At 52.3% G+C, this 23,309-nt stretch overlaps 1 protein-coding gene across 5 annotated transcripts; it reads right to left on the bottom strand.

The window, feature by feature from the left end:
- Window positions 1–558: 558 nt before the first annotated feature.
- Window positions 559–23,309, bottom strand: TUBGCP2 (tubulin gamma complex component 2). 5 transcript variants are annotated; one of them, XM_063102784.1, is made up of 19 exons: window positions 23,222–23,248; window positions 21,966–22,143; window positions 19,215–19,421; window positions 18,095–18,223; window positions 17,139–17,315; window positions 15,841–16,000; window positions 12,317–12,524; window positions 11,773–11,972; window positions 11,190–11,379; window positions 10,168–10,313; window positions 9,238–9,418; window positions 8,795–8,975; window positions 6,480–6,652; window positions 6,138–6,266; window positions 5,200–5,320; window positions 4,380–4,523; window positions 3,347–3,475; window positions 2,235–2,398; window positions 559–961 (listed from the first exon to the last, which is right to left on the bottom strand). In XM_063102784.1, exons 3-19 carry the CDS (start codon window positions 19,362–19,364, stop codon window positions 826–828), a joined length of 2,718 nt encoding a protein of 905 aa, XP_062958854.1. In that variant the 5' UTR covers window positions 19,365–19,421; window positions 21,966–22,143; window positions 23,222–23,248; the 3' UTR covers window positions 559–825. The 5 variants fall into 5 exon arrangements, 4 of the variants coding, with proteins under 4 accessions (XP_062958854.1, XP_062958852.1, XP_062958853.1 ...); XM_063102782.1 differs by lacking the exon at window positions 21,966–22,143 and having other exon boundaries at window positions 19,215–19,403; window positions 23,222–23,309; XM_063102783.1 differs by lacking the exon at window positions 21,966–22,143 and having other exon boundaries at window positions 23,222–23,283.

Consider the following 23,309-nt stretch of genomic DNA (forward strand, 5'->3'; position numbering starts at 1 on the left):
AGCAGGTGTTTAGGGCTGAATTTTGAAAATGACACACATGAAATTCAGCAGGAAGGGGCAGCTGGGCCAGAAGACCACACTAGCCAGAGCAGCCCTGAGGTGTCCATGGCAGTGTCACCCCTAGGCTGGTTGTGCTGTCCACTACTGAACTGGGAAGACGAGGACAGAGAAGGCAGAGAAGGCCCCCTGCGGGGATGGGTGGGACACAATACGACCTGTCAGTCTGTCTGCTGGGCAATTTCTGTATGACCAGGAGGCACCTAGTGGGCAGCATGAGCCCAGCGAACCCTGCCACAGTCGCAGTAAAGCCCATCCCTGAGGCCTCTCTTCAGCACCTGTGTGAGATGTGAGCCAAGTGGCCCAGTGCCGCCGGGGCAGGGGTCCTACAGTCGGGCCTATGCTGGCAAGCTGGTGAGTTAGGAGGGCTCTACTGCCCCCTGGCGTTCAGAGCAGACCACAGCCCTGGTTTGCCTGCACCAGACGTGGGCACCAGGAGGCATCTCTGTAATTATCTTTTCTTGCTCAAATAACCACGTGTTTTCATTTTGTCTTTATTTGAGGTCAAAAACACCAAAAAAAGTTACAGTTCAACCTTTAAAAGCAAACAGATAAGCAAATCTACAAAGACATTGCTCTTGTCCGGGCAGCTTCTATACAATGAAACCCAATGAGCCAAGCCAAGATGGTAAATCAGGCTTTGTATTACACTGAAACAGTCACAACATACACAACACATGTACTCCAGGAATATTTGACTTAAAAATCCTGACTCATTCACACTGTAGCACCTGCTTGTCCTGCGCTTCCTCAAGCCCAGCTGAGGGCTCACTGCGAGGTAACGGCCACCCTGGCCACTGGTGCCGGGGGACCCCGCAGGCTGGGCAATGGGGGGCCCACCTTCTGGCTCCTCTCTGCAGACAGGCGCTCCAGGCGCTCCGTGTAGAAGCCGTTGAAGTCGAGCCTGTGGGGAGGAGCATGGAACTGGGTTCCTCTTGCTGACAGTGGCAGACTCCGTGGCCATAACACTGAGGACAGATGCCCCAGGGGAGACGCACCCCCATTTCTAGCACATGGCTAAAGGCTCAGTGATAAGAGTTTGGATGTGTTGTCCTCCCAAAACTCATGCGGAAATCTGATCCTGAAATGTGACAGTGTTGGAAGCTGTTTGAGTCATGGAGGCGGATCTCTCATGCATGGATTAATGCTCTCCCTGGAGGAGGACGGGTAGTGAGTGAGATCTCACTCTATTAGTTTCTGCGAGAGCTGGTTGTTTAGAAGACCCTGGCACCTCCTCTCTCTCTTGCTTCCTCTAGCCATGTGATCTGCTTGTACCCACCGGTTGCCTGCCACTTTCCACCATGAGTAGAAGCAGCCTGAGGTCCACACCAGATGCAGCTGTCCCCGAATTGTGAGCCAAATAAACCTCTGTTCTTTATAAATTACCCAGTCCCAGGTAATTCTGTTACTGCAACACAAAACGGACTAATACTCTCAGCAACAGAGACAATATCAAGGTTCCCTCCAAGCTGTGGTGAGGGACACGTGTGGGTGAGGGGCTCGACCTGCCAGCCACAGACACAGGTTCTCCAGCTCCACACAACCTTCATTGCTATTAAGCAATGTCAAGACTGGACCTTAAAAACACACACGACAGCTAAAAGCAAGACAACCAGAGTTTCTAATTGATGCTTCAGCGTGATCATCTCCAGTAAGCACCATGGGCAAGGTGCACATGTGGGCTTCTTCTCTCGCAGCCCCTGGGTGCTGGGGCTCCTTCATCACCCCAGCATCACCTGGCTATGGGGCCCCGAGAGGGCCATGGATGTGGGGCACCTGGCAGTGGTTCTCAATGCTGGGTGAACTCAGAACCCCCTGCTCAGGCACTAGCGGTCCCAGCACACAGATGGGCACCTTCCAGGACAGCCCGAGGACAGTGCCCCTTCCTGGATGAAAGCTGGGCCTACCCGGAACAATGGTGACCCAATCAGGGTCACCTGGCAGCCCAGGTTTATGGAACATCATGCCCCAGGAGGGCTGGGGTGGCCTGACACATACTAGTTGACACACAAGTGGACACGTGTGCACACATGCACTAGGAGCTCCCACCCACACGTGTGACCAGCAGCTGCACCAGGAGAGAGAACGCCGACCCCTCCTCACACACCTTCTCCTCTTCTCCCAAGCCTAGACCTGAGGGTGCAGGGAGCAGGTGTGAGATTGCACAGGGCACCCACCTGGAGATGACACTGGCCATGCCGTGTTCACAGTCACTGGTGCTGTAGACACTCAGCTGCGCTAGCAGGTCCAGCAGGTGGCTAGAGAAGTTCTTGTCAAACCTGCTGATGGTCGCCTCGAAGCTGGATGCCAGCTGAGGCACATCCGCATTCTCTGCCATATACTGAAACACAGTTCGGAAGCACATGAGCCAGCACCAAAGCCCCGCCATGGGCCCGCCCCGCCAGGGGCCTCTTCCCAGCAGGCTTCCTTTTTTTCTTTTCTAAATAGAAGGAATGGATTCCAGGACATTTTCACATAATAAAAAGTAAAGGGCATCATGAAAAATTCCTGACACTTCAGACAACTGGTGCCTGCTGGAGAAACACTTCAGACAACTGGTGCCTGTTGCTACCGCTGTAGTAAGGTACATCCCAGGCTTCGCAGGGCATAGAAGTCAAGGTTCAGGTTTTTAAGACTAATGTCATTTTCTCTGGGCCACGTCTTGGCCAGGGGGATGCACCTGTCTTTGACTGTCCCTGGCTTCTGATCCCCTCACTCCCAGGCCATCTCCTCTTTGCTGGATCCACGTGGGGACATGAAGAGTACCACCCCAGGCTCACAGCAGAGCTGAAGCAGGTGCTGCAATGGCCATACCTCAAAGGACTCGTGGCTGCCAGCACCTGCTGAGCAACCTGACCCAGCTAATGAAGAATGGGTCTAATCAGTGACAGTGGGGCTGTGGCCCCCGGGCCTGTGGAACATCAAGTCCTCTCTCACCCACACCAGGTCCAGGGGATCCCAGGCTGACCCGCACCAGGTCCAGGGGTCCCAGGCTGACCCGCACCAGCTCCAGGAGTCCCAGGCTGACCCGCACCAGGTCCAGGGGTTCCAGCCTTACCCTACCCAACACTCATTCGGCAGGTAACTGTGGCCACACCCTGGAGCCCAGCAGGCTTGGGACCAGACAGTTCATGAGGAAAATTCTTGTGTCTGTCTTTAGAACCTGATTTTAAGTCTTTTTTTTCAGTCAAAGAAGAGACAGAAATAAGAAAACAGCAGGTCTGTTTTTCTGGAGCTTGCAGTGCTGCCTGTGCGTCACACCCTCTGGCTCGCCCACAATGCCACGCACCTTCCTACTGAGCTCCTTCCGGGAACGCTCCTCGGCCCGCTCCGCCTCTGTGGGCGGCCCCAGCATCGTGCCGTGCTCCAGCGTCGGCTGGGCCAGCTCACTGTCTAACTTCATGCTCTGCGTGAATTTCTAGGGATGGGGTTGCAAAGACATGTTTCTGTGAGTTATAACACACGCTTTGCAGGAAACAAAGTCCACTGCACATGTGGAGCAGCTCTCACGTTCGGGACACGCAAGCCCCTCCTGGGAAGCTGTGGCTGGAAGGATCTGGCTGCACCAACACAATTCCCAGTCCCCCTCCCACAGTGGTCCTCAGCTCAGGTCCTTAAAGACAAAGCTTTCTCCTCGGTGCTTCCCCAACCCAACATGGCTCCTAAGTGGCTGAGCAATGGGGTTCGGTGTCTGTCCCCTCATAACGCCACCTGGCCACCACTCCCACCTCCCATGTGCCCGCCTGTGGACCCCTCCCTGTGGCGCTCCCCAGACTCCCCTCCTGCCACCTGACACTCGTTTTCTGTACCATCATTTTGGGCAACTGCTTGTGACAAGTGCCCAAAACACATGTAACTGAATCGAATAATTCGAGTTCTGAGAAAATGCAAGGGCATCCAGAAACAGGCCCAGGACAGAAACCTGCACCATGGACTTAAACCCTGTAGCCCAGTGACAGTATGGGAAGAATGTGGCAATGCCAGGTGGTCCCTGCCCACACTGCCAGGGCAGGAGCTCCAGGAAGCCCCAAGAGTTCTAGAAATACTCAAATGACATCAGGCTCCTCCACAGAAAGGGCAGGAGGTGTGGGACAGGGCTGCATGCAGCAATGTCCTGAACACCTGCACCTGCCCGCACCTGCCTCTTCTGCCCACACCCATCTGTACGCCTGCCTACACGTGAGGCTCCTGCCCGCACCAGCCAGTATGTGCCACCCCTGCCTGCACCAGCCCATGCCAGCCCACACCTGCCGCCCCTGCCCAGCCCGCCTGCACCTGCCACCCCTGTCCACCCCCACCTGCACCTGCCTCCCCGCCCGCACCTGCATGCAGTTGGTGAACATGACACACACGGACATGAGCTTGGAGAAGACCTTCAGCAGCTCGGGGTTGGTCAGCATGCAGTCCTTCAGGCAGTTGTCCAGGAAGCTCGTGTGGTGGCCAAGGACATCATCAATGTTGGAGGCCTGTGAAGATAGGGCTCTGAGACTCGGCACTGTTGCAGCAGCAGCAGCAGCAGCAGCAGCAGCAGCAGCACACGCCACTGAAAGGCACACTGTGTGTGCAGCATTGAGCTTCGGCTTGTTTCGTATACTTCCGTTTACATGGTCCCACATTTTAAATGGGCCCGTGGTCTTTGGGGGAAAACGTCAAAATACCAATAAAAGAAAAGAATACTGAACATGCCCCCAAAGGTCCAAGCTTTTAGATCTTAAAGACAGAGAGCAGGAAGGAAATACTGCTCCTTGCTACTTCCTGCTCCTGGAATTTGGTGGTAACAGATTCCGTAGGACGGCCCGGCCCACAGGCTGAAGATGTGCTGTGTGAGAGTACCCAGACCCGAAGCTCTCAGAGCCCCGGGAGGGGAGGGTGCCCAGAGGGTGTCCACGAGTCTAGATGGCCAATTCTGGTGCGGCAGGTGCGCAGGAGACCCCTCCCCCTCTCTCCCCCTCCCGTTTATCATGTGGGAAGGGGCCTGCTGTGCACAGGGAACCAGGCTCTGCTTTCTTCTCAGGAGTGGCCAAAGCGCCTCTCTCTGAAGCTGCGGGACGTGCGCACTGCAGCTCCTCCCTGACGCCTTGCCAGCACCTGCTCTCCACAGGCTGCCTTGGAAGCGTTATGAGCTGCTGAGCTGACACTCACAGACTTCAGGTTCTTCTCCAGGATGTGCCAGGTCGGCTCCATCACTTCAAACATCATGTAGTACTGAATGTTCTGGACAAAGTTCAGCATCCGCTGTCGCAGGGTGAAGGCCCCGGCAAACCTGAGGGGCACAAGGACCATCACAGAGGGGTGGCGAGGCCAGCACCACAGGCGTCCAGCAGACACTGACCACTCCCTCTATGGTGCTAGAACCTCTTCTGACCACGCCGACTCTCATGGCCACTGCTCCAGCAACATGGCAGCAGCTCAGACTCAGGCGCACAGGACACAAATGAAGGGGCGCTCCTCAGTGCTGGGGTGGGGGCGACTCCGCACAGGGCTGGGGACACCCACACTGGCAGGTCAGAGTCAGGCAAACACCCCGCCCAACACAATCCCATCACCTTCTGTCTCCCTCTACCCTGTGGGCACAGTACTCACCAGCCCAACCACAGAAATGGGCAACAGGCTCCTCAGTTAGCTGAGCCACTCAGAGCTAGCAAGGACCACCACTGGGGATGAAACCACAACCGCAAATTCCACACCTCTGCTTTATCGAGATAAATTCCTCGGAAGTTTTACCACCAGCCCTTTCTTCAAACACCACCTGGTGCCACAGGCAGGTGCAAAGCGCCTCTGGGCTGCATGTGGCGTGACTGAACGGAGGAAACAAACGCTCTCAGCCTGCAGGAGGGGAGTGTGTCCTGCAAGCACACCAGCAGTCACAATGCCCACACCATCACTACAGGCTATGGAGAGGACTGAGGGCACAGCCAACATCCCTGGTAGGTGACAAAAGCATCACACTGCCCAAAGACCTAAAAACCGAAAAATCGTGGGCCTGCAAACTACAGATGTGCATTCTCAAGCTGCCTGTTTAAAGGTCTAGGAAGAGACGCCGTCCCACTAGAGGGAGCGTGGGAGGTGTGGAAACGCACCACTTTGCAGAGTGCCGTGAGCGCTGCTTGGCAGTCTTGCTGCTGGTCCAGACGCTGCACAGCTGCCGCTCCACATGCTTGCAGTAAAACATGTGCCGGAAGAGCATCTGGTAGCGGGTCAGGGCCTTCCTGCAAGACAGGTGTGTAGAGTCTGGCAGACACACATGCTCTCAACACACCGTCCACACAGTGGCCACCAGACAGTCATGGAATCCCCTCCAGGCACAAAAGAACGGGAGAGCCGCTTCAGGTCCTCTGCACGACAAGGCAGCCACCGAGCAGGCATAGCCTCGCTTCCTGCAAACCTGAGTAAGTGCCTAGAAACTGTCCAAGGGGCCTCACCTGTTGATGATCAGTGACAGGGGCCACTTGACGATGTAGTCGAAAGAGAAGGCCTCCAGGCCACTCAGCGAGAGCTCAGTGGGGTCGGCCTGGGTCATTGCCTTCTCCTGCTTGGTCTCGATGGCCAGAACTCGCAAAAGCTGGGTGATGAGGTCGTGAGGCATCAGGTCAATCTTGGGGGAAAAGAAATAAAACATAGAATCCAGCTTTTAGGGGAAAATGCCAAAGCCAAGTTCTGACCCCCACCCACCCTGGCATCATGAATCCGAAAAGCAAACACAGCATTGAAGGAAGCGTCTCAGATACTGATTCTAAATATTGGAGGCTGGCTTTATAAAACACAAACAACTATCAATAAATCCTAGTTTAAAAACTAAACCACTTCACAGTAAGGTAGAAAGAGTAAAATACAAGATGGATTACTTTTCAAACACCTCCATGCTGGATGTTCTAAACAAGAAACCACATGGGAAAGTTAGATAAACCTGAATCCCTTAAGACTGAAGCATTTTGACCACAATAAGCATCAGGCCCAGGCTGAAAAACAAAGCATATTTCATGAACGATATAGTAGCTATAACAGGCAAATAGCACTGTCCGCAGCATTAATCTAGTCCAAGGCTTATTAGGTGCCGACTACATGCCAGGGACAGTGGCAGAGCTCCTGTAAATCAGTAAAAGAGCGGCAGCACAAAATAAAGGGCAAGAACGAACATTAAGAGCAAGGATAGGGCAGAAGCAGCACAAATGGCTAATCACCAGACGAAAGCGCTCACCCCTTCCAGCACACACGCGAAAATCTAACACTCTCTCTTCCGGCCATCAGAGGAGTATAGGTGGTAGGGAAAGTGGAGGCGCACTGACGACAGCCTCCTTCCCTCAGCTGTGCGGTCCTGAGACTGAATTCTAGTAAGATCTGTCCAACCGTACAAGGGCCATACACTTTGATCCAACAGTTTCACTACTAGGAATTTGTCCTATAAAAATACTCCTGTGTGTAACAATAGACCCCAAAATATATGAAGCAAGAATGGGCAGAATTAAAAGGAGAAATACAGACCTACAACAGTGGGAGTCTTCAGTACCCACTTTCAGTCATGTCTAGAATAACCAGACGGAGGTCGGTCAGGAGAGAGAGGACTTGAACAACACAACAGACCAGCCACGAGTCTGCAGAACACTCCCCAAGCAGCAGCAGAACGCTGTTCTGAAGTGCACACAGAACATTCTCCAGGACGTATCTGAGGCCACAAAACGAGTCTTAATAAACTTTACAAAACTGAAATCATACCAAGTATATTCTCCAACCTCAAAGGGATGAAGTCAGAAATAACAAAAAAAAAAAAAAAAGGAAAATTTACAATATGTGAAAATTAAGCATTCTCAAACAACCAATGGCTCAAAGAAAAAAATCACAAAGGAAATTAGAAAATACCTTGAGACAAATGGAAATAAAAACAACATACTGAAACTTATGGGACATAGCAAAAGCCGTGTTCAGAGGGAAGTTTACAGCTGTAGATGCCTATATTAAAACAGAAAGATCTCAAAGCAATAATCTCACTTTACATCTTAAGAAACAAAAAAAGAGCAAACTAAACTGGAAGCCAGCAGAAAGAAGAAAATAATGAAGATTACAACAGATAAAAACAGAGCATGCAAAAACAAGAGAAACCAACAAAACCAGAAGATGGTTCTTTGAAAAATCAATGAAACTGACAGACTTGCAGCCACACTGACTAGGGAGACTCAAATTATTAATATCAGAAATGAAAGCTGGGATATTACTACCAACCATTCAGAAATAAAAAGGACTATAACAATACCATGAACTGTACGCCAACAAACTGGACAACCTAGACAAGATGGACAGCAGAAACAGAAACTGCCAAGATCGCCTCAAGAAGAAACAAAATCTGAGCAAACCTGGTCAGGAGACTGAATCAGTAATCAAAAACCTCCCAACAAAGACAAGCCCAGGACCAGATGGCGTCACAGGTGAGTCCTACCAAAGATGTGAAAAAGAATTAACACCTCTCTTAAGACTTTTCAGAACAAGTGAAGAGAAGAGACACTTCCAAACATACTCCAGGAGGCCAACACAAGCCCGATCCTAAAGCCAGACAGGGACACTGTGAGGAACGAGAGACCCAGACCCCATGAACGCAGGTCTAAGAATCCTCAACAAAACACCGGCAGACCAAAGTCAGCAGCACGTTAGCAGAACAAAGGGCAAAACACACACATGGCCACCCTGACTGGTGCAGAAAAGCACTGGACAGACTGTGGGCCCAGGGGCCTCTCACTACACCCACCTTGAGGTCGTCCTTGAAGGGGTCTGTGTTGGCGGTGCTCATGCGCAGCGCCAGCTCCAGCAGGGCCTCCAGGCGGGTGGGTGTGATGTCCTCCACTGGCTTCCTGAGCTCCTCATCGGTGAGGTCCATGAAGTGCACAAAGAAGTCACCCTGGTCCATCAGGAAGTAGCGCTTGATGGACCTGCAAGGAGCAGGTGTGAGTGCATCGCCCTCACCTGCCAGCGCCGCACCACATGACCCATTAAAATGGGCCCAGATGGATGTGGCAGGCTTGGCAGGAGAGATGGCGCCAGGAAGGAGCTGAGGAGGGGCTGGTGGGCCCGGGGCAGGGGCAGGGTGGGGACTGGGACCCCTGGTGGCACGCCCACCATAACAAGCACAAAACAACAGCTAAAGCCATGCTGCAGTCGTGGCCCCAAGTGCTGCCCCGAGAGGTGGACCACCTCAAGTGCGCCAACAGCTCCTTCTCCTCCATCAGGAAGTCCAGCAGCACCCTGCTGGCATAGTTAAAGGCCTTCTCAATCTGCTCCACATATGCCCGCTCCTTTAGCGTGTAGATGATCTCTTTGGCCACGGGGCAGGTAACATCGCGGCCACACTCTCTGACCACATTCAGATATTTCCCTGAAAGAGATGGAGGAAAGTGGATCAGACATTTTATCTCACACACAGTCAATCTCAGGCCTGCAGCCCCACCTATGTTAGTCCAAACACGGGGCAGTGGACTGGACACAGAACGGGCTGCACAAGAAAAGGTCCACAAACCCACTTACTCCAGGTGGAAAACACAACCGTCACCTACAAAGGATGGAAGCGGCAGCTGCTGTGACTTGCTGTGGCTCTTTGTGTCAGAATTTTTCTGATCAATAGCACAGAAATAATTTCCAAAAGGCTAGATTTCTAACTCATCCTCAACACTTTCCATGACGGCTCAGCTCCGAAAACAGCAAGTCATGTCCCAGCATCACTCGCCTGGCATCTGAGTCAGGTCCTAACCTCTGAGGGTGGACCAGTGGGCATGTGTTCTGTAGTGCTGATGGAGTTTAAGACATTAACACACAAAATAAGGAGGAGAAAGAATTGAGAGAGACCCTTCGAGAGTCAGGGGACAAGACAAAGTTGACTAGAGCACCCCAGAATCACCCCACAGCCAGCAACCCTGGTGCAGGCACCCTCCAGGGCCCAACGTGGCTCCCCACATGCTCAGCCGTGCTGAGGGCCCACGTGAACTGCGTGCCTGCGTGCCGGCAGACTCACAGTCAGGACAACAGGACAGAGGCCGACCACCGGCAGGACCCGCCTCAGCAGGGACTCTGGGGTGAGAGCTTCGCCATGAGCCCCTGCACTGCAGATGCCCCCACGCATGCCGGCACCTGTGCTGAGGATCTTGTCCGCCACCTTCTGCAGGAAGGATGGGATCTGCTGCTGGACGACAGTGTACCTCTGGTCCCAGTACTTGTCATTGTAGTCCTCCTGGATCTTCTCTTTCCGCAGCTCGTGCTCCTCAACCATAAACTCACTGGAAATCACAGAAAGCTCTTCAGGTCACACGCAGAGCAAGTGCACCTTCTGTGAGCCCAGCAGCTGACACGCGTCTCTAGGATGGTGGGGGCCGGCCCAAGAGCTGAGGGGAGAACATGCTTCCAAAAACGTCCCACTAAGGCCAAGCATAACACTCTATAGTTGTTTCTCAATTGTGAGTTAAAAATTAATCTACAAAACTCGCCTTGAGCAGGGTATTTAACATAGGTTCAGAGAGAATTTAGGGGTCCACAGGGCTAGATAGAAAAATAATTCATCTTTATTTTCACATGCCTCTCGGTGGAATTTAGCATTTCCATCCATTATGACTGTAGGCAACAAAATGACACCCGTATCAGGGGCGCATGGGCCTCATCACAGTATGAACCAGACGTCTTCACAGCCCGCTGCAAACATCATTTACACGCAGTGAGTTGGAAGCTGCGTCCCTTGTGAGGCCCAACACACCAGATTTTGTTAGGTGGTCCATTAGTAAAGACATAAGTATTTCTATATCACAAATTTATCCTTTAAAAATATCTTGACAAACATATCTTATAGATTTGTAAGCTGATAGATTTTGCTTGATATATTTGAATACGTCATGCAGAGAAACCCACAGACCTCACCAAATCAGGAAGTCCATGCACCAACGAGGGTAAGGACCCCTGATTTGGGGCAACTTTCTCATCCTTGGCACAGTAGACAGACACTAAAAAGGACCCAATCGGACCCTCTCTTCCCTTGGCTGCAGTGCAGACTCGCTGCACACAGATACCTGCCAACATGTGCCTCCCCAGACAGACGGCTGAAGGGAAGGCCCAGCTGGCGCCTATGGAGGTGAGTCTATGTTGGGTACCTCGTAGAGCCCCACCTGTATGGGTCGTCAATGATCCCCCTGTAGATCCACTTCTCCAGAACCTCAAAGTAGGGTGCGCTGGCCGCCTTGGTCAGATACAGGCACAGCTCCTGCGCCTGACTGTCGCCTGTGTAGTTGAAGCTCCTGTCGTGGAGAAGGCTCAGCGTCGACCCCCCCAGACACTCGCCTTTATCCACTGAGGTGGCTGCAGGAAGAAAAAGGGGGCTCACTGCCCAGAGGGGAGCACCTCACACATGCCCAGCCACGCTCAAGATGCCCACAAGAACCTCTCAGTTAATCTCCAACTCTCTACTGGGACAGGTGCTTCTTTTCTGGGATATGCTCAAATTATGAAGTTGTAGTTGCGAACTAAAGCTTATCAGTAAAAGCTTCCAGAGCTTTCCTCCTGCAAATTAATAAAACATGGAGCAACATGGGCTTTGGCCTCACAACCCTGGCATGTAAAAGTAAGCAGCGAATGACCAGCCCCAGCCAGGATGGTCCCTCCATGTGCCATTGTGCGTCTCCTTGTCACACACCAGGCACTGCACCGTGGTGATATCTGACCTGCCATCCCACCCCCTCTGGGGGGACGTACCAAGCGAGGCCAGGATGTCCACGGTGCGCATGGCTGGCTGGATGTAGAACCAGAGCTTCTGTAGCGACAGGAGGCCCTGCCTGTGCAGCTGCTCCAGCTGCGTAACAAGGATCAGGTACTCCTTTAGCAAGGTTCTCATGGCAGCTGCCAAGGCGTGGTTCACCTGCCCATACTCAAAGGAAGACTTCTCCTCAATGAACCTACAAGGAAAGACAGACCAAACACTCTGAAGAGGCCAGAACTATGTTTTCAGATACAAGGTCATACTCTTGAGTCCCTCCTTGAACAGGAAGCAACTGACTCACTCAAGCTCTTGTCCTGAGGGGAACTTCTGCACGGAAAGGAGTGAGTCAGGACACCGGACAGTGACTCACGCCCGTGCAGTTGTGTCAGGAGTAAAGCTGAGTTGTAACCAGGAAGGGGCTTTCTTTGGAAGGGGATGTAAATGGTTTTCACGGTCACCAGGAGGTGACCTCCCCTCTTCCCACAGTGTGAGCTACAGTGGGCTGAGCACATTGAGGTCAAAGCCGCACCTGGTGCCCACCTGGTCACGGTGGAGTAGCTGGCAGCCACAGGGAGGATTCTGCCCACCAGCTCCCTGATGGACAGGTCCAGGTTGGGGTCCACGAGGAAGGTCCGGCTCTGCCTCCCAGTCAGGGGCTGAGCAGTGATGTATCTGCCATCCACGCCCACCAGCACGTACAGCAGGTCCTCCACCACAGCCAACTCCTGGGAGGCCAGGGGCAGCGTGCCTGCAGGGCAGAGACACCACTGAGGCTCCACAGAGCTCCTCACTGCACAACCCCCATGAGCCCATATGCCAGCCAGCCACACTCAAACTCATCTCCTTTGTAATTCTCTCAAATACTCATGGGCATAGAAAGTTAAGTCCTGGCATTTGGCTTCAATTGATCCCACTGGGGCACCACAGGCTCAGATTCCAAAACCTCTGTAGATGGGCACCAGTATAGGCACTAGCCCAGGAGGCACTGGCGGCCCCCAGACAGCACCCGCACCTCACTGCTGCTGGTTCTTCTTAAACTAAGCAAAAGAAAATCTCCTGTGCTCCAACAAATGCCTGATGTTTAAAAAAATAAAAGTTGAGATTTAAAAAGCACTTTCAATGTAAGCAGTACTTTTAGCATTTATAATCACAACTTGAGAAGTCTGGTTGCTCTGTGGTAAAAAAGAGGTTTTATTTAAAAAGATTTTTCAAACACTAAGAAACTCTGATAACCTCTATCACACACAGCAGAAGACGGCTGCAGGACACAGTTTGGTTTCCTTATGACCACCTGATGGACGCTTGAGGATGGTCCCGGGCCACCTACCCAGTCACTTCACTTCCTGAAGCCTCAATACCCACATCACTACCTACACACATGGCCCGTAAATCACCAAGTCCCTACAAACAACTGTGTACCCAAGGGCACCTCCGTGCCAGGCACTGGGAACGACGAGAGAGCGAGGAACCGTGGAGGGGCATGCTCAGACTTTAGGCTGAACTCTGAAGGAGCTCGGGGGTTAGCGAAACATCACAGGTAGCAGGAGCACAACGTGCCAGTGCCCCGAGGTGGGAGAGGCCTGACCCATGTGTATGGAGTGCAGGGCAAGGGGGATGGGGAGATCATGGCAGGCAGTGCCAGCCTGACCACTGGGGGGTGTGGGGTGTCACAGGAGAGGCCCACACAGGGCAGAGGCCTGACGCGGAAAGAGGACTCTGGTGATGATGCAGAGTGAACCACAGAAAGAGGGAGGCAATGCGGACGTCAGATCTGAGCCGCCAACACGGAGCTGCTGGCCAGAGGCTCAAGTTAGATAAAATAAGAAACCCTGGGTATCCCTTGCCGCTCTCTCCATGTTTCAGTGTCCAACAGCCCCAGTGGGGGTGGAGCTGTTGGGGAGGTGGGCACAGCCGGACAGTGGTACTGGACCACCTCAACACAGACAAACCCACCTAGAGACAGAAGGGAAAAGGCCCACCTCAGAAGACAAGGCAGCGGAGGGGCTAGAAAGCAGCGGCCAGGGTAAGGCAAGAGCCACACGGTGGAGCCAGGCGGGGCTTGGACGAGAGACTCATAGAGCTACATGCTGCCAGAAGGGCTGCAAAACCCAACCGAAACCTGTCCAGAGGGACACACGGCTGTCCAGCGGGACACACGGCGGTCCAGCAGTACCCACTGCCCCTCAGGCCAGAGAAGGCAGTGGGCTCAGGGAGTGAGGCTATGCCAGGTGTAGGCCAAGACAAGGATGAAGGCACTGGCCACAGGTATGAGCATGGACGAGACAGTGGATGGGGAGGAGCAGGGGCCACGTCAGATGATGAGTACCATGGGAACGTGGTGGGGTGAGCAGCTCCTTCTGGCTGCGCTACTCTGTGCGTTCCAAGGCCCAGCCTGGCCACTCTCACGCCACTCAACAGGTGTTCTCCAGAAGAGGTCACCAGCCCAAAGCTGCACCAGGCCCTGTGGTGTGGAACCAGAAAGCCCGTGCACACGGACACTGACGCCACCTCAGAAACCAGCTGCCTGTGGCTGTGGGACTGGCCGATGTGCGGCTGCCCCTTTTCTGTGACGCTAAGAGGTCTCCTCCCCCTTGTGATCCGCACCAGCCTTGGGTGGGCCGCTGCCCATTTCCAGTGGTAACTTGGGAGCTGCTGTGTTACTTGACAGTGCTTTCCTCTTTCGTACAACCCTTTCCCTAAATGGGGAAAAAGGTTTTCTACACAAAACACCCCTGAGTGCTTCCTGTTCTGAAGAGCCAGCTCTGCCAAGCTCTACCATTGGCCGCAGGCTCAGAGCTGTGTGTTGTGGGCCTGTTAGGGTGTCACCCAGGAAAAGGTTCTGAGTTGGGCCTCCTGTGGGGTCTGGAATCTATTTTTTAGTTATTCAAAAAATACAAGAGCTCTGCACAACACAGACAGTGTCCACAATCGCAGGAACAAACGCCTTCAGAGGCTCTTCCTGTGAAAGCGCACAGGGGAGCTCAGCCGACAAGGAGCCCTTGGGGTCCCAAGCCTGCCGACACATGTCAGTTGGTCCAGGAGGGCCCCTTGCTACCCCATAACTGCAGGATGCCTGGCCCCCAGCACATGGGGCCCTCACCCTGCCCTGTGCCCGGTGCTGCAGGACCCTGCCTGCCTAACCTGCTGCTGTGCGATTCAACGTGGTGCCCACCTGAACTTAGGCTAACTGAGCAGTTCTGTCTCCCGTGAGAACTTTAACACTTTGGGTCACTACTGAAAACATTCTACACAAAGTACATTGTTTTCTATACCTTTTCATTAACTTGCAACTGGTTATGTTTACGTGGGGACAGGAAAAAAACTGACAGACTCCATATACCAGTTCTCAGGGTTTTGGGAAAGGCCAGGCTTGACCTCTCTGTAACTGTGCCACATAGAGCCACGCGTGTTGTGGTGAAGTTAACTGCGTCCTATCTTTTCTCTTCAATTTGGACCATCAGCAGTGGGGCGAGATGCCACGGGCAGACTATATCCTTAACTTGTGAAGTCTCGTCTTTCAATCTACACAACTACTCATGAACACTGACGTGCAGCCCATGGTGTATGAATGCACACATCCCAGATCCCCAACAACCTGTCCTGAAGGGACCACATGGCCTTCTCTGCATTTTGTTTACGAGGCCTTTGAGCACTGTTGGAACGCTGCCTACACGCTGCATCAGAACCTGTGCTGAAAGCACTGCTCAGAGAAAAGGGCTCCACACGGTCCTGACACCACAGGCCTGCACCAGAGCACCAGGACGCATAGCCCGGGGCACCAGCTGTAGCTGCCCAGGGCACTGGCAGGAGGGCTAGAGGACCAGATGAAGACCCTGGTGAGTTGCTATTTGCTGGTAAACAGGGACGAGACTGTGGAGAAGAACGGCTGGTGGCTGCTGAGCATCCTGCCACGAGACAAGGCGGGTCCCAGGAGAGGCAGCAATGCCCAGGGCCCTGCTGCAGGCCTCCAGCCACTCCCCCTGTCTCCCTTCCATGCCTGGGCATCACCATGAAGCAAACATGTCGTGAAATTCCAGAGTGTTAGGAATAAACACATCACATACCTATCGGCAAAGCCATGTCTGTGCTCAAACCCGAGCCAATCAGGAAATCCCCAACTAGTGTAGGTCTCTCATATACCCATGCTGGGAAGACAGGGAGGTGCTGGCCTGAATTTTTTTTGCTCTGCTTGTCTCGAAGCATCTTTCTGGTAAGTTCCAGAGACTGGCGAGGATATTATAAAAAACAAAAACAAAAAGAGATACTTTAGTTCAAATACTGAGACACTGTGGCAACTAACACATCTCTGGCGTGGAAAAAGTCAATCATTTAACACCATGAGGGTTCAGTCATGTAGAAAATAAGGGGCCAGCCCAGTCCTTCTTCTCAGGGGTCTCAGTCCAGGGCAGAGCCCACAGGTAAATCATGAGCACCAGTAACAGGGACCACGGGGAAGGAGTTGCGCCTTATCACAGAGTGCAGCGTCAGACGAAGACACTCCACCAGGAGTCTGAGTCGCTCTTTCCTGGCAGTGACAAAGTCTGAACACAGCTTGCTGCGTGAAGACAAGTTTCGGTGGCTGACGTGCACCCTCACCCTGCCGGAGAAGGGCCCTGGGACGGATCTGGAAGGCACTGCCAAGAAAAGCTGGCTTCAGGTATAAGCACCGGCCCTCCTGAGGGACTGACCGCCAGAGGCTAATTACATCAGACTGGCTGGCCCAGCCTTTGGAAGCAGTGACTCTGGGGAGGTAAGGGTAACAAACAGGTAGACTGTGTCCGCACTGAGCAGGAGCCTCAGTTTCTTCAAGTGTCACATAGGAATGGATGTGCGGGCCAAGACCCGGACAGAGACTCAGCACTGCGTCCGGCACGAAGGACATGCCTAACAAGCACCGTCTGTGTCCTCGCTAGAACAAGAAAGCCCCACAGGGACTTGAGAGAAGCGAGACTTGAAGATGGCGTACAGGACAGAAAACCAGAACCCAGGAAAAGCAATAAGTACAGGAGGAAGAAAATAATAATCTAGAAAGCAAGATGTTGTAAAAAACTGTCAAAACTTAAAAGAAGGAAATGGGGAGCAAGGACGCGTTGGCTCAGATTCTCGAAACTCCCTTGCAACAGGTGAAACTCACTTTCCTAGGTACATCAGAACCTTACTGCCACTATTTGTCTATTCTTGTGGCCCAGAATTCTTGATTAAAAAAGAAATTAAACATACAAAGCTAGGTTGTGATCAAGCATAAAGCCTCAGTCTCTCCAAATTCAGATTCATTTTTAGCAGACAACAGAGATGTGCTTGTCTAGCTGGCACCAGCGCTGCAGTGAGCCTGGGAACCTGGGGACAGCTGTGGACACGGTACCTGCTGCAGCGTGGAGCCCGTGGCCACACTGCCGAGCTGCTTCCTCAGCTCCTCGAGCTCCTGCATGGAGATCTTGGAGGTCGTGGCAGGGACGTTGAAGTTGGTAGTGCTGCTGGCTGCAGCAGAGGCCACGACCTCCGCTCTCTCTTTTGCATTCTGTTGTAAATACTGCAGCGTCTGAAAACATGCAAAACTGCATTCATGCCTGGCCAGCACCTTTGTGTACCTTGCCAGGCAAAGCAAACCCCCTCTTCTTTCTTTCCCAACTTAAACAACCATGCAAGGGAACAGGCAGGGGGGCTTCCCTATCAGCCCTTTAATTGCAGTCTGGTGTCCAGATGCTTCATGCCACGTGGTACCACCTGCCTCATCTCCAGCCTTCTTTGAAAAGCAATGCCAAACTTTCTCTTCAATTGTACAAGATCTCCTCTACACATCACTCGAGGCTGCCTGGCTGCAGTAACCATCTCCCTTTATCTGTCCCTAGTGCTGGCCATCAGCACATGCCTGGATGCGCCCCTTCACCCCCTTCACCCAAGATGGGAGAGCGGGGACCTAATACGTCACTGGATCGGCTTCTCCGCTTCAACGTGTGCTTTTCTTAATATCAAAGTGCAACAGGCAGAAGCCAGCATGACCCACAGGGAGAAGTAACTGTGCACCTGCCCCAGAGGCAACTTCCACTTATATTACTTGTGTCTGTGCCCATTGTGACTATTTTTTCACTCTAATTTACAACAATATCTTCCTACATGTCCTTAAAGTGTTACTGGTGTGAGGCACGGAAGAGCTGACAAGTGAGTGGTACAGCGTGAGCCAGGGGAACATTCCACATGTGAGCGCTACCTCGCTCCATGCCACACACGTGCTACACCAGCCTTTCAGAGGCACTTGGAGAACACTTTCTCCCAACGTCCCCATGGCAGGTGGGTGCCGAGGGCCATGCAGGTGTTTACCTCTTTGTCTTCTGTGAGCTTTGATAACAGGTACACCAGCGGGTCAAGGTTCCTCGTGTTTTTAGACTTCAGTTCATCATATTTCTTTAGGAAGTCCTCTGGAGTGCGAGAAAACTCTGCGATTTTAACCTCAAAAGCACAGACGTGAGTGATTTAATGACAATAATCAAGCACTTTTAAAACATTCAAGAAAATTAAACATAAAAACCAGTTTAGAGTTAAACCACGTACACCTTATCATGTATCTCTGAAATAAACTATGAAAACTCATCTGAAGATGCTGTCAGACCTTTGCATGTTCCTCCATGGTTTCTCTCCCTCCATGCTTAGGCTGCAGGTCAGACGACCACCACGGCGTGTCCCCCAGCTGTGTGCTTACCTCACACATTCAACTGCTCCCTCTGGGACTTATTATTTCTGCAGGGTCGGGGTTTGTTTTACTCAATGACTCAGTGCTCCCTTATCATAAACTAAATACAACTGTGTGTGTCCCTGATCTCTACTCCTCTTAGTTCATGTGTCTGATCACCCTTGTGCCGTTATCAAGCTGTTTCGATAACTGAAGGTTTGTAATGCATTTTTTTTTTTTTTTTGTCTTTTTCGTGACCGGCACTCAGCCAGTGAGTGCACCGGCCATTCCTATATAGGATCCGAACCCGCGGCGGGAGCGTCGCCGCGCTGCCAGCGCAGCACGCTACCGAGTGCGCCACGGGCTCGGCCCTTTGTAATGCATTTTTAAAAACAGGTTTCAAATTCAAAACTGTCTTTTACTGAAGATCTGTAATTTCAAATTACATATCATTTGAATACAGAAAAAATAATTTTAGGGATTTCAATGTGGTATACAGTAGCTTTCCTTCCCCACAGGAATGTCTGTGCATCATGAGTCTCCCTCCTCACGGGACACAGGGGAGGGGTGGGTAGGAGTCAGGGTTCAGAGCCCAGCTCCCCACTAGGCCTCCATTTACCTGTCTGTACAATGGGGTGAGTGGCAGGAGCTGCCATGAGGAGGTAGGAGAATCACAGAGGTGAGCGTACATGTGGCCCATGAGAAGCACTAACAGGTGCTGTCTGCCATCATTGCAAGCACTGCTGTGGCCGTCCGGGGCAGGGTGCTCACCTTGGCACTGTGAGCAGAGACGGTGGTTGTGACATATGGGGTCCTGTTCTTCTGCAGCAGGTCGATATAGACCTCGGCCCCATCTCCTCCGTGGACACGCAGCAAGCTGAGCAGCTCGTTGACATCGTGGTGAATCCGAAATTCACTCATAGTTTTAGCTCTAAGACACCAATATCACAATATGTTCTCCTAATGGTAAGAGGAAAGCTGTTTATAAAGTTAAAACGCTGTAAGTTACATATTTTAAAAACAATCAAATTTGGCCCTTGTAAGGCCTTTGACAAACCAAATCACCACCTGGCCCAGCCCAGCCTAGGGGCCCCTGCAGCATCCAGCAGGTCGGCCCCTCCCCACAGCCTCTCTTTGCAGCACTGGGCTCTGACTCACTGCCTCCCGCTTCAGCATGACATCCACTGTGTGCTCTGTGCCTTCTCTGAGTTCACCCCGGGCAAAGCTCCCTTTCAGAATCCAGAGTGCTGAGCCTCCTCTCTCCTGTCCAGTTTCCAGGCTCACTCCACAGCTCAGGGAGCCAGCGGCATGTGGGCAGTGGGCATGTGGCGCCACGGTCTCCTGGGTGACTTCACCTACACATGACCTGGGTCAGCAGGGATCTGCTCTGCTGCTCCCCCCAGCTGGTGGACAAAGCTTTCTGGTCCCAGCTGTGCGGACATGATGGGCCTGTCCTTTGGGGGTCTAGAATCTACACTGGAAGTTCTGCACAGATCTAAGCCATTCCCCCTGTCCCAGCATGGATATTAAAACTCCCGCTCTGCCTATGACGCCCACACCTAGTTCTCAAACCCTGAACCATTCAGCTGCAGCTCCACTCACACCTCCAGCTTTGCATTCTTTCTGGTACCCAGAACGTTTCCTTTTCTTGCCCAAGCATGACTACATATGAAGATGCTTTTGGTAAGATTTCTACACACTCCCTACGCATTTGACCTGGGTGGGATCCATTTCAGCTCCATCGCACTTTGGTTGGCTGTCCTGGAGTCTCACCATTAAAGACACAACCCGCTGAGATCAAAACCATAACAGATGTCGCCAAGTGGGCAGTAGCAGACCACATGGGGACTTCTATTCTCCCACTGATGACTGGTCCAGTTAGCAATCATTATCAAGAATGTTGATAAAAGCGCATTAAGACAAATACACATGGGCAATCAGCTATCCATTAAAAAATAACATAATCAAACTCTGCAGGCTCACAGAAACATTTCAATATACCTGCACAAGGATTAATTTGGGATCCAAGAATAACAGAAAAACTGTTGGAAATCATAGGCAAAATCATTTATGTCTGTGAATTTTCTGAGATAATCTTTTAACAAATTCTCAAAGGTTCTGTGACCAAGGGCTGGCCTCTGGCTCACTCGGGAGAGTGTGGTGCTGATAACACCAAGGCCACGGGTTTGGATCCCTACAAAGGGATGGCTGGTTAGCTCACATGGGAGAGTGTGGTGCTAACAACACCAAGTCAAGGGTTAAGATCCCCTTACCGGTCATCTAAGAACCACTGTGCTAGCAGTTCCAGTGAAGATAAGCCATAAAACACCAAGTACAGCAGACTCAGCACATACTCCCCAATATGCATAGTTACTAACGAATGTCAATTTAGAATATTGAGAAAGCGTGATGGAAAACAGTTTGTTGACATATGAACATAAAATACTGGTCGGAAGTAGGGTGTCTCCAGAGAAGGTGGAACAATCTCATGAGCTGGTACAAGCTGCTACTGCACAAGACACTCACAGTAACCACAGTTACGTGCACAAGACCAGCAGGGCACGGGTGTGGAGTCCTGCGCAGTCTGGACCCTGACTTGGCCACTTACAGACTGTGGGATTCTGAGCAAGGAGCTTGTCCCCTCTAAGCTTCCTCAGAAAAGGGCGAGTAACAGACCTGACTCAGAGCTGTTGCGGAGATTAAATAATTCTTATAAAGCACTGATGGGCACACACATAATGAGTTCTTGCACTACTGTCACTAAGAAAACAGGAGCAAATGTTGCTGTTGTTACTACATAAAATCTACTACCTGGGAAGTTAATCCTGTTATCTGGGAAATGGTTAGTTTCACAAAAGAAAATCAGATCTGAATCACTGACAGCATGTTAAACTACCAGTTACCCTGTTACAGTCACAGGAAGCCTGGGTGAAGCACTGCAAACTACTCGCAACACAGAAAAGACAACCCAAACCTTCCGACCGACGGCCTCTTGGGATGCAAGTGCAACTGGTTTTACCCATATTTTACAAGGCTTCCAGAGGAATGTGGGTTGTCCTGTACCTGTTGGAGGACGATTCGTCATGCTAGATGGCAAGAAAATAATTTTCCACCAAAACCAAGCGCCCCTCCACTAGATGCAAGTGGGTATAGAAAGGTGCTTCTGAAGAAAGATCATCTAAGTAAATATTTACTTAAAAAATATCTTCAGGAAACTTTACATTTGTGGTAGAAATAAAAGCACAAACAACCCCACATCACAAGTATCAATCCTACAAAGAGCCTGTGATTCCATCTGAATTTGGGGACAAGTCCTATAAGAAAGCAGTTCTCACCTGCATGTAGTACCTACCCCGACAGGAATTTTGGAAATGTATTGGGACAACTTTCGTTTGTCACAGTGACTGAAAGGGTGCTCTTGGTACTGAGCAAGGGCCAGGGATGCTAAACATCAACAGAACTATCCCCACCAAAAATGCAGACAGTGTCCCCACTGAAGAACGTTTGACTGTAACAGCTTACTTGAGTGACGTTTCTGACTTCTCATCTCTATTAGTCACCATAAATGGACAAACCCAACGTCTGCCACTGAGCGGAACTCATCTGCTCCTAATGCTGAGTGTGAGCTGTCACAGGGATGCGTGCAAGGAGGCAGTGGCATGGGTGTCAATTCCACCACGAATGGGTCAGGCACACAGTCCTGGGGAACGACACTGATTAAAACACAGGGAAGAGAAAAAGAGCCTCTGTTGCGAGCTCAAAGCTAACTGTACTGGCTTCAAAAATGTTATTTTAGCTGGCTGGTTAGCTCAGTTGGTTAGAGCACTGTGTTGTAACACTGAGGTCAGGGGTTTGGATCCCCTTACCAGCCAGCTGCCAAAAACAAAAAAATGTTATTTTACAGCTTGCGAAAAATGTCAAGAGCCCAGATGCTTTTACAGAGACAGAAAAGTGTGAGATGAAAAACAGCCTGAGCCTGTAGAGAAGCTCTTAGGCTTAAAAACGACCCGTTTCCAGAATGAAGCGACAAAAAGTCTTAAATCTTATTTTTAATCTCTAAAACCCAGCAGCACCCCTTGTTCCTCAGCACTGCCCGTGTGCACATGTAAGTCCTCGCAGGAGAACTAGGTCGGGGGAGGAGTGGGCGCGGAGCCTCTGGGAGCCGCAGGGGCTGATCCTCGCAGGGAATGTCCGGCGTCCTGCGGGCACCAAGGCTGTCTCGGGCACCAAGGCTCCGCTCCACTCAGGGGACTGTCTCACCAGCTGGGCATCTGTACCCGCCGCGCTGCAGGCCCACGGAGGCAGGGACCTCCTCTAATCGCTCACCCACGGGAGTTGACGGCACGAAGGAGACCGGGCAGACCCAACCGTGGCAGTCAGGAAGGGCCTTCGGACCACGGGGAGTCCCTTCAGCGCTTTAGGCAAGAAGGGCTTCAACGAAACGTGGGTTTTTCCAACGGCCACTTTGGCACCAGCTCAGCGACTGGTGTGCAGGAAACAAGAACAGTCCAAGGCCGCCGCCGCGCGCACACGGGTGGAGGCAGGGCGACGACGGGACGGACACGGAGGAGCTGCACCGGGGCTGGGCCCCGCCCCGCGGAATGTCGGGGTCCGGGCGCAGCGCGGGGCGAGACGCTCAGCGGCCCGGGCCGGCGAGGGGCGACCAGAGCCCCGGTGGGCAGACCCCGCTGCGCGGGGAGGCCGCGCCCGCCCCACCGACCCCGCCCTCCGCCTCCCGGTCCGCCGCCACCCCGTAGACCAGGTCGCCCGGCACTCACCGCAAGCCCCGCCGCCGCCGTCGCGGCCCGCTGCAGCACGAAACGACCGTACAGCGGGCAACGGCTGCGGACGTGCGCGTGACGTCAC

This window comes from Cynocephalus volans, chromosome 7, assembly GCF_027409185.1.
Source record: "Cynocephalus volans isolate mCynVol1 chromosome 7, mCynVol1.pri, whole genome shotgun sequence".
Taxonomy (NCBI): Eukaryota; Metazoa; Chordata; class Mammalia; order Dermoptera; family Cynocephalidae; genus Cynocephalus; species Cynocephalus volans.

What these genes read in the sequence shown, in the direction of transcription:
- TUBGCP2 (XM_063102782.1), bottom strand. Translation starts at nt 19,364, where the DNA reads ATGAGTGAATTTCGGATTCACCACGATGTCAACGAGCTGCTCAGCTTG. An exon ending in AGCTACTCCACCGTGACCAG is followed by an intron (nt 11,973 to 12,316) that starts GTGGGCACCAGG and finishes CTTTCCTTGTAG; the next exon opens with GTTCATTGAGGAGAAGTCTT. An exon ending in CCTTCAAGGACGACCTCAAG is followed by an intron (nt 6,653 to 8,794) that starts GTGGGTGTAGTG and finishes TTTTCCCCCAAG; the next exon opens with ATTGACCTGATGCCTCACGA.